At 42.3% G+C, this 11,075-nt stretch overlaps 1 protein-coding gene across 1 annotated transcript; it reads right to left on the reverse strand.

Moving 5' to 3' along the window:
* Nucleotides 1-342: 342 nt before the first annotated feature.
* On the reverse strand, nt 343-5,398 carry slc32a1 (solute carrier family 32 member 1). Its single transcript, XM_067586830.1, has 2 exons — nt 4,151-5,398; nt 343-2,898 (listed from the first exon to the last, which is right to left on the reverse strand). The coding sequence occupies exons 1-2, from the start codon at nt 4,541-4,543 to the stop codon at nt 1,711-1,713; spliced, it is 1,581 nt and encodes a 526-aa protein (XP_067442931.1). The 5' UTR covers nt 4,544-5,398; the 3' UTR covers nt 343-1,710.
* Between the last annotated feature and the right edge of the window lie 5,677 nt (nt 5,399-11,075).

The raw sequence follows: 11,075 nt of genomic DNA on the forward strand, positions 1-11,075 counted from the left end.
GCACGCAGCGGAAAACATGCATGTTTTGAATTTCTATACAGACAAAAGCAGAGAATAAAGGTGTAGAGTAAGAAGGATTTGTAGTAAGATTTTGAGTATCGACCCAATTCACACAAACAAGCCTCACACACTGTAAGATAATATCTTATAATCTACAAGGCCTGTGCAGCCTTCACACTGTTCTCCGGTGTTAATAAACCTTAATTTCTATTTTAAAAATAAATATGAATGCGACTATGTTCTCCACCATTTTCTCGTCTTTTATTATAGAGAGAGAGAGAGAAAAAAATACATGTTCTGACCGTTTTCATTTTACATAAAACCACACACATTTTTACAATATAATTTCACTTAATCTTTATTCTTTAATATTAATTTCACGATATATGATAACGACTTTGAGATATACATTCCATCTTTTTGAAACCACAATAACACACTACACATACGGTTTTATAACATTTCCACAGGACCCATTGGATTGCACAGAATGAAAAATGTCTGTATGCACATTTTCCTCTTTAATGATTTCTCTCTTTTTTTTTCTTGATTTTTCAGACACCGAATTTCGAGACAAGGGGCGTCTTTAAAATTAATTTCAGAACAGGCCATGTGTTTTCAAATGTGATGAAAAACATTATGTTAAATTGAGTGTGCAGGATTTAAATTTGAGGTCCCCATCTAGCTGAAATGTGGGCCAGGGGTGCGGAGTTTTTTTTATTTATTTTTTATTTACCAGAATGTGTATTTCAGGTCTTGGTGAATTTTGTTATTGCCATTTGTAAAAAGCTCAAAGTGTCAGATATTTCCCAGATCTTTAAAAAAAAAATCAAAACACTTTCACGCAGAAAGAATCGAAATTTGGATTTTTATTTCCACTTCCCAGTTTCATTATGTTTTGTGTGTCTTAAATATCATACATTCAATGCATAGTTTGTATAGCTGCTGTGTGCTATCTGATATTTTGCATTTCCAGTATTTTAAACTGCTCGCGGGGGGGGGGGGGGAAGGTCCAATTTCCTCATTTCTAACGAAACTTCTTCTTTTACATATTTCTATATGAATTCATGTGTTTCTACTGCTGGTTATTGCCATTGTGTTATTTTCCCGTCTAGGTTTGTCCACAGGCGTTTCTGGGGTTCAACACCACATTCATTGCCTATAATCATATTGCAAATCACCTAGTAGAAAGTGGCATTTCTTTGCTTTTTTTTAATTAAATCTTTTAAATAAACGTATCTTAATCTTCATTAAATCACATTATGCCGTTGAATGTCCGTCCATCACAAACTCGAGCGTTACATGAAGTGAAGTCTCATGTGGGGAAGCACCACAAGAGCGACGAAAAGACAAACTTTGCCCTTTTTGCAATTTTTGTTTAAGGTCAATATTGTAAACGTTCACTCCACTGGAAAATATGTATATGTACTTTTGTTCGCATATTTATACAACATGTATTGTCCATATAGTGTGTTGTGGATGCATTAGATTCCCTCACTGCCACGGATCTATTTCTGTTTGTGTGTGTGTGCGCGCGCATTTTTTTCTGAATTGATGCAAGACTGTATGACTGTGCTCTGTGCGCGCTTTTTACGCATGAATTAAGCAGAAGGGCTGCACTTGCCGGGAAGTCGTGTGTTTTTTTTGTTTGTTTTTTTTTCACTAAATGGGGAGTTGCAGTTAACATCTAGTTCCAGCAATGGCTTGCATCTACTCTTCTATGTTATATTTGAAAGCCTCTATGAGCCCCTCCATTGAATGGATGAAACCGGATATGCTGCATATACCTCCTATTACAAAGATGGCGACATCAAAGAAAACTTGGTGCCATAGCAGCTTTCTCCATAAAAGCTTGAGATGGAAGAGACTGGGAAGCAGAAAGCACAGGCCTGCGCCTGTCAGGCTGCCAGTGAGGCCCATGAGGAGGGCGAAATGTGGCACGTAAATGGCCATGAGCAAGGTGAACACAACAAGGCTACATCGGAGAGTCAGTCCCCAGGATTTCAGGCGTCCATCGCCACCGTAGCAATCTGGAAAGAACGCACGTCCCCCGTCCTGGAAAAACGATTTCTCTAATACCTCGACGGCGGCGAAAAACGGCAGCGGATACGACAATAAAGCTTTGGCCACTAGGAAGAGGTTGACGACAGCTCGGATGCCGGGGGGCAGGTTGTCTGTGATGACCTCCTTGGTTGCGTCAGCCCAGGTCAAGTAGGCCACCAGGGCGAACAGGCCTTTGAGGATGCAGGCAGCGATGTGAGTCCAGTTCATCATGCAGTGGAACTCGCTTGGTTTCTGCATGTTCCCCTCCAGAGACGGCAGGAAGATCTGCGAGGTGTAGCTGAACACGATAATCCCAATGGAGATGGGGAACTTCTTGACGTCGATGTAAAACTTGACCTTGTCCCAGGCCCAGTCCCTCGCTCTGGAGAGGCAGTACGCTATGACCAGGATGTTGATGATAAAGTGGGCCAGCGTGCACAGCAAGCTGAACTTGGAGACGGCTTTCAGGTTCTTGAGGAAGGCGCAGGGGAGGAGAGCGACGGTGGCGATGATGGCCCACGACTTCTGGGAAATTGGCATGTTGGGGAAGCTGTTGTACATGAGATTACCGCTGACCACCACATACAGGATGCAAGTCATCACAAGCTCTATGATTTGGGCTACATTCACGACATGGCCACCTAAAGACGGGAATCTGGGCGCGCAGCAGGCGTTGGCAATGTCCACATAGGAGTCCCTCACACGGACGAGCTGCCCGTCTTCGTCCTCCTCGTACAGGCAGGAAATGAGGATTTTCCCCGTGTAACAGCACACCACGGCAGCGAAAATAATGAGAAAGAGTCCGAGGTATCCTCCATGCAGAATGGCGTAGGGCAACCCAAGAACGAACATCCCCTATAGACATAAAAAAGAAAAAAAAACATTGTGAATGTTAAACTAATAAGGCCTTATTGTTACGAATTAATATTTACATATAATTGTTTTTTTTTAAAATTGATGTTTCCTTTTTTCCACAATTAACCAGATAATATTTTAATGTGGGTTTGTCGGCCTTGACTCCTCAATGGATGTCACTCCCGTTTTCATGTTGTGGGTTTTCCACTTCGCTTTGAGCGCATCCGCCCGCCTCTGACGTCACCGCGAGCTGGAGGAGACACACTCTGACGTCACGATGACTGCCGTGACCATAGCCTCGATAAGGCATGAAAGGGATTGCGTCTAGGGATTTTTTGTCGCATAGACTGCACACATGTAGACTCTCTCTCTCCGCCCCTCTGGAGTATAAATGCTCGCACTGTAGGGTTAAGTGCACTTTGGGCAAAAATAGCCGCGCGCACACGTGGGGTCTTTGTGCGTAATTGGATAATTGATGTGCAGTATTATATAAAAAATATGATTGTCAATTATTGTTCTATCTTCTGTGTTATTTATTTCAGTCTGCGAATGCAAAACAATACTGGAAAAAGGTCAAATATGACACATTATACACTTTTGCTTATATGTTGCGTAAAAAATGTCTCCAGACATCGTAGCCCACTTCCCTACATAATCTCTATGTTATAGCTGCAATTAGTTTAGGTGCCTTAAGCCTTTAAATACCTGTTAAAATAGAATAGTGCTCTATAAATACATTCATTTGACTATAAGACACCCAAAATCTACAGAGTAATGATGTTTCGCTTATAGATTGATGTATTAATTGCCCTGCGGAATATCAGGTGAGCGGTTATCAGTGACGTTCATCGGTGACACTGGACATCACTATACAGACAAAGAATGTGTGAGTTGAGGAGAGAGGAGGGGAGGGGTACACAGGACATCAAATACCTCCCTTTTTTCAGCGCACCGTAACACCTTGGCTGTTCTTAAAACCTCTGCACTGTTCCAATAACATTTCATGACAATATTATTATAACAAAAAGGTGTTCAAGATTTTTTTTTTGAATATTTTTCAACTTGACAAAGTTGCAACAAAGGCGCAGAACCTGCTGATTTTTGTTCTGTGCATGAATATTTTAATGGCATAATGTTAGGCGGTCGCAGGTGCGCGTTTATCTCGAATTTCACAGCTGCTTCGGAGGCGGCTCAGTCAATTAGCACCGAGAACCGGAACCGCCCGTTTATAATCCGCGAAGTGCGTCTTTACCTGGATTGCGTTCGTGACGTTCCAGCCCGCCTCCCAAGCGGTGATTTTTGGTCTGACTTCAGACAACTCGTTCGTCGAACCTCCGTCCTTTGAGGCTGAGGGCGATGGACCGGTGCCGTCCCTCTGGTAATGGCTGTCCCCGTCCAGCGCCTCTCCGTCTCCGCTCGCCTCTCCTCCCGTCTCATCGGATGTCAAAATGTCCATCTGCATGCCTTGCCGGTGGTCGTAGTCCAGGTCATCGCAAGCGGCGAAGCCCAGAGCCTCCTCGTCGGTGGCGGCCTGGAACCCCATCCTGGCGAACATCCCGCTCACCTTCGCCTGGGATTTGTTGGATACAGCGGTGGCTGCATTTGACAGTTTATTAGAAAGCTTGCCTCTGATTAACGTCGCCATTTTTCCCTCTCTCGACTCTCAACGGTCTGCAGCTTAATTAGTGTTTTTTTTTTTCTCCTCCAGTGAGTAAAAATTTGAGGCTACTTTGGGTTGCAGCTCTTGATTCTCTGCATTAGACAAAGCCACGAGGAAGAAAAAAAAAGCGCAAGTTTAGTTTCAAGACACCGACGGCTCTCAGTTGCTATCTCCACTTCTTAATCAGTGTACGCCTGCTGCTCTTGATTATCCCCAGGTTCATGTCACCTTCAGACGTCGCTGCTCCGTTTCTGCATCTTGGCACTGCGCTCTGATGCTCGACGAGTAGCGCACCTTTTCAGTCTTTGAGGCAGTTGAGCGGTGTGCGCAAAGGCTTTACGCACGACAAAAAAAAGGCGAGCCACAGGTTTCTTTTAGGGCCTATAATATCGTTTTCTTTTGGGCTATAAGGTGGCAGGCAGCCTTTTGCATGAGTTGGTTGTCGGTTTTCAGGTGCCTTTACTGATGCCAATGCGGTACCGTGGAGCCCAGGGGGGGAGGCAGGGAGGAGACACGTGTCCTCATCAGCCTGCCAATGCAAAGCACGTCTCCAGCCCTCCCAGTGCCCCACCAGGAGAAAACGGGAGAGATTTGCTGCATTTCTAGGGGAGGTGCTTGCAGTACCCCAACCATCCCTTCCCCAACCCATAATCTATAATACCTCATCCAGACATCCAATGACATTCCGGGGGCCTCAAATCTTGCATAACTTTACGCATATAAAAGGAGGTTGAAATGGTCGAAACCCCCAACTCTTTGGACCAGAATATATAAGATACAAAACTAGGATTTGTTATTAAAAAAAATCTAATTTTGCGCCATCTATTTCTTTTTAACGAGAAGAGGACGTGGAGCATCATCATAGTCACCCAAGTTATTTTTGGGATTATCGGGTTTAAAAACGTCCTGGGTTTGTTGATGATGAGAAAAAATATATTCGTACATTTTATTTTTGCTTAAAAAGATGGTAAGATGTAGAACTCGAGACTGCACATATTTTAATTTAGCTTTTGCAAGACGCAACCTCTTTTTTGAAAAAAAAAAATGAAATGGAAAGTTTAAGATTTCCTTTCATTGCACCGGTTTTATTTCCAGTCTGAAGTCTTCATTCGGGTCGCTCATTCATTCATTCATTCATTCATTCATTCATTCATTCATTGAGTGACTTTGATTGTGTCTGAGAAGAGGATGTGACATGCCATGGCGGTGTTCCCGTTGAGAAAATGTAGGCTGCAGCCTGCAACGAGATTATTTACTGTAAAATAATATGCAAGCATGAAATGTTGAGGATGTGGAGCAAATCAAATTATTGCTTGATTTAGTCTGAGGTGAGAATGTGTTATACATTTATTTTTATTCTTAAATCGAGCTTTTTTCTGATGAAAACGTCATCATGATGTGTGTTATGAAGTAAACTTTCCTGCAGAGCCACAATCTCATACATTTATTTATTTTTCTTTGCAACATTTTATTCGTCTCTCTAAAAAAAAAAGTAGTTAAAAGGTTTAAATGCATTTCAAGTTTTTTTCCCCCCATTAATGTAACCTAAGTGATTATAGTAACCGAGGCCCGTGGTGCTGTAAACAGTTTGTTGACATTGCCTTGTCACTAGTACTTTGTGTCCACCATGTTGAAGGTTTCCTCAGGCTGCAGTATCATAGTTCATCACCCTGATACAAAGCCGCGGCCTAACTCGGTACACTGAAATAGCCTCAAACACACAGTCTACTGTAACACGGTCTGTTGCTGTATACATGTAGGATATTTACTTGAGAAAAAAAAGACCCATTAAAAGCTCCGAACCTGTTTTTTCAATAGGCTTTAACCTGATAAGAGCAGTGATAACAGAAGAGTAAATTGTCATCTCATCAACAAAGTCAATCATGTTAGATTTCTTTTGCTCACAGCATCACTTAGATTAGTCTGAGAGGCCTGCAGTGAATTTGTGCCAGCGATTCAAAGGAGCATAAAATGACTTTAAGTGGCTACAAGACCACAGATAAGCCTTTCTGTACTGTCATTTTAATATTTGGAAAATAAGTAGATCCTAAACGTGTATCAATTAACCCCTTTGGTGCGAATTAAAATTGGGAAAATGAGCAATTAAACCTCCAGTGCGCACAAAGAGAAACTGAGAGAAAACATTTGTTTGCTTTCTTGTTAGTTTTTAAAAAAATATATCATTTAAATGATCTTGAGCTGAAATCCAGAATAACACCAATCTGCGCCACAATGATTTCACAGACAGGTTCAGACGGGGAGGACAGGCCGAGCTGCTGTGAATCACTATTAAACCTCAACACGGATTTTAAGCGACAGCGTTTGAATCACAAAATACGAAGCAAATAAAGAGGCGCTCCTGCTGTGTGTGTGTGCGTGTGTTTGTGCGTGTGTGTGTGTGTGTGTTTCTTGGTTGTAATTTTCAGCTGTGGGAACGAAAATGGCTGCTTTATCCTGTCTGAGTGAAAGAGTTAATGACAGAGGCTGTTATCAGCGGACTGCAGCCCTCCTCTGATCTGCGCTCTGCGCTGTCTGATGGAGTGTGCTGCAAGATGAAAAGAGCAGCTCTGACACCAGCAGCCAGCAGGTTACAGCGACTGGACACCTTTCTACGACCTGCTGTACACATAATAATAACACATATAATAATAATACAAACAATGTTTTATTTTGCTTGTCATGACTGTGTTGGTATTTAGACTGATTTCACTTCATAACCTACTATGATCACACGATTGAGGACAAAATATCTCTTCTGTCACACCGTGTAAAAGGCAAGTTTTGGTCCATGTTATTGTTTCTCATCCTGATGGGATCCACAAGCTTGGAGGTTTCAGACGTCCCTCATACATATAGGTAACAATAAGATCATCTGTAAGTTCTTCTCAGGCCTTGTTGTGAATAATTTGGAACATTTTGATCACAGTTTACTTCGGTGTCTCTGATCTGAGAGAGCTGGTTATCTTTCATCTGCAATGAGAAGGAAAGTGATTTTCTCAGTTTATCACCCATCCCGAGAGTCATTGGGGGGGTCACGGTGCCACGTCCCAGGAGGATCCACATCTCTGTCGATACAGATATGGCCAATCAAAGCTCTTTATCTGCGTCCGAGTTTGCGGCTGCTTTGTGCTCGGGCCGCATGTTCCACGAAACAAAAGACGGAAACGATATCCACCGGTGAGGCTTTTCTTTTTTTTTGTGATAGAAAGCCAAATCCAAAATGGCATTGTAATCTCGCTGTGTCCTCATTCATTTCCTCCTGTGTCGCCCCCCCTCATCCCCCCCCCCCCACCTCTCTCTCTCATGCACTCTCACGTACGCGCGCACGCACATTTTCCTCTCCTCTCCCTCCTCAGTATTTCACCCACGGCTCTCCTTTTTCACATTACACACATGGGTGAGCTGGCACAAGGTTCTCCTCCTTCATGTATAACCCCCCCCCCCCCCCCCCCCCCCCCCCCCCCCCCATCCCCCCCAACCCCCACACCTCCCTCCTGCCGCCGACGTGAACCCAACCCCCCATCTTTCCCTCCAATCACAAAAATAACATTTAATTTTTTTGCGGATTTTTCCAAAATGGCATTCTGATAAGTAACAACAAATAAAAAACTGGGCAAAGTAGGACCACAGCCTTCTGTTGGTAGAAAAAAAACAATTAAATGAAGGTGAAAACAGCATATTTCAGAAAAGATGTGATCCAGATGAGGTGATTTTTTTACTGTAAGCCAAAGATTTCTATCTAGGTTTCGTTTCCATGGCATTGACTGCAATCAAGTAGGTCTACAGTAGCCTGTGCCTTTCATTGTGGGCTATCATTACCTCATCCATTAAATGTTTTCTCTGTGTGTGTGTGTGTGTGAGAGAGAGAGAGAGAGAGAGCGAGAGAGAGAGAGGGAGAGAGGGAGGAGTGTATTACATGAATTGATTGACGCACGACCCAAATTGAGCCAAGAGAGTATTTCAGGGAACAAAAAGGTGTTGTAAAAGTAATTTTTTTGTATCGGATAAGATTTACAGATCTATCAGGAAACCGAGGCATTAATCCTGTATACGTTACCTGTCATTTAAGCCATGATTGGCTGACTGCTGGCTGAAAATACCACCCAAACACTTCTCAATTAATAAGGGACAGTGAAAAGGCACTCCAGGCTCTCTCGAGACTGTAGAGGAGGCACATTAGCCCACATCCGACTAATCAGAGGACCTCAGACTCCATTAATATTTGCATCACAATCACAGGTAGCACACTGTCTGTGTTATCGACTGGATTATTGTGCTGTCTGCGCTCAACAGTTTTGTGCAAATCGTTTTCAAAGAGGAGAGAAAGAGAAACATTTCAGTGCCTGCGCATGATGCGGTCGAGATTTCAGCACCACGGACAGCGTTTGGGTGTTTCTGTCCGGCCTCTTTAAAGGGAAAATCCACCCTAAACAGAATTAATAAGACTTTATTGCAGTGATTTTCAAGCATTAACGTCAATGTGTGTAAACATAAACAAGTAGCAGAAACGAGAGAGGCAAAACTTGAGTTTTTAATAGCATGACATGACACGTGATGACATAATGCTTGATAAAAGTGGTTACAATGACTTAAGCTTGGGCTGAACCATCAATGTGTCTTGTGAGCTGTTCCATTATTATTATTATTATTACAGCTAAAGGATTTGTGTCCAGATGATGTTGTATTTGCTGTATAATTACCTTAATGTATCTGTTTACTGTTCAGTTTAAGGAGAGACTGCTTTAAAGTAAAATATTAAAATGGAGGATTATAGATATAACCCCACTTTAAAGGATTTTCCTTTAAATAATCACATTTACCTACACCCAGTCACATTTCAAGGAAAAAATATAGACTAAATAAGAATAATACCAACTAACTCATCTAATAGTCTAGACAGGTGCAAGTCTAGACATTTCTGGGTGGGGGTGCTCATCAAAATGGGGCTACATTGATGTTATGTTACTATATCACTCCATATAGTGGTTAGAACAATGATAATATGCCATCTTCCCTCTGTTCACCCTATCCCATACAAAAATTATTTATACCAAATCAGGCGCAGACATTTCATTCACGAGCACATATCTGAATGTAAAAGTTGTACAAACACGTGCTAAAACCGCCATAGCTATAACTGAAAACAGCCTGTGATCCATGCAAACATCATCACATTCATCTTCTCTGTTTTCACTCTCCTCAATATGGAGCTGCAAGCCAAACCATCAGGCAAATCACAGCCGCCGCCCACATCCAGAGAGAGAAATCCAGGTGGCCCGCAGTGGCAGACCACTAAGAGCCTTTTCATTACTCCTAATGCGCCTGTTTAATGGCTTATTATGGGCTCCCGAGAGACTTCCTCGAAAAAAGGGGTTTGCATTAGTCCTGCATGATGGCTTCTGCCTGAGAAAAGAACACTACAGTGACAAATAGCACCAGAAATTCTTTTACTCCTCTATCTATCTATCTATCTATCTATCTATCTATCTATCTATCTATCTATCTATCTATCTATCTATGGTAGGTGAATTAACAATACTAAGTATGTCTATTTGTCTTTCTCTCCACTTGGGGAAGGCAAATTTAATCTTTCAAATGATTTGTATCAACCTAAAAAAACTGTATCTATAGGTGAGTTTATTCCTCTCAGCCTCCGTGTGTGTGTGTGTGTGTGTGTGTGTGTGTGCGCGTGTGTTTGGTAGGAAACGCTCCCCAGACGCCGTTTTGTTGTTAACCCACAGTGACTCTGCTCTCTCCATCAAACCTTTGACGCGGGTCGGGTTCACCCTCCTGCTGCGACACATTAACATTGTAATTGCCTTTTTTTTGAGCACAATAAACTGAGCCAGTCCGCGGGGACCTGCAGGGCCCGGGGGCTGGCACAAAGCTATGCCATCGATTTTTCACATACACACACACACACACAAAAAGAAAAAAAAAAACTGTGCATGCATGTTTTTCTTTCCCCTTTTTTTCATGCTGAAAATCTGCAGATGATGTAGGGTATCTGATGTACATCTGACATTTGCCTTGGGGCAGGGGTGGAGGGGGGCAAAAATATGGAATAACAGGCCTAATTATTATTCGTAATGGTCTAAAAATGACTTAAAACATTAATATTATTATTTATTATTATTTTTTGGACATATTTTGTTAGTGCAAGTGAGTAGTTGAGCAAGGAACATGTTTCCTTTATTGATCAGGACATGAGGTAATGGAAAATCATTAATATCACACCTAATCTACAGTGAAACCTCCTTCAGTTGGTAGTATTGATGTGGTTGTCTGTGTGCATATTTGCAAATGCATGTTTAATAGAGAGAGTGTATGTGTGTCACCCAGAACATGTACAGTATAGTGTGTTTATGTGTGTGCATATGTGCAACTTATAGTCTGTGTGTGTGTGTGTGTGTGTGTGTATGTGTATGTGTATGTGTATGTGTATGTATGTGTGTGTGTGGTCTTGTCACCCAGAGCAAAGTCAATAAACGAGCAGACCTCAGTGACCGGTTAGCTG

This window comes from Thunnus thynnus, chromosome 4, assembly GCF_963924715.1.
Source record: "Thunnus thynnus chromosome 4, fThuThy2.1, whole genome shotgun sequence".
NCBI lineage: Eukaryota > Metazoa > Chordata > Actinopteri > Scombriformes > Scombridae > Thunnus > Thunnus thynnus.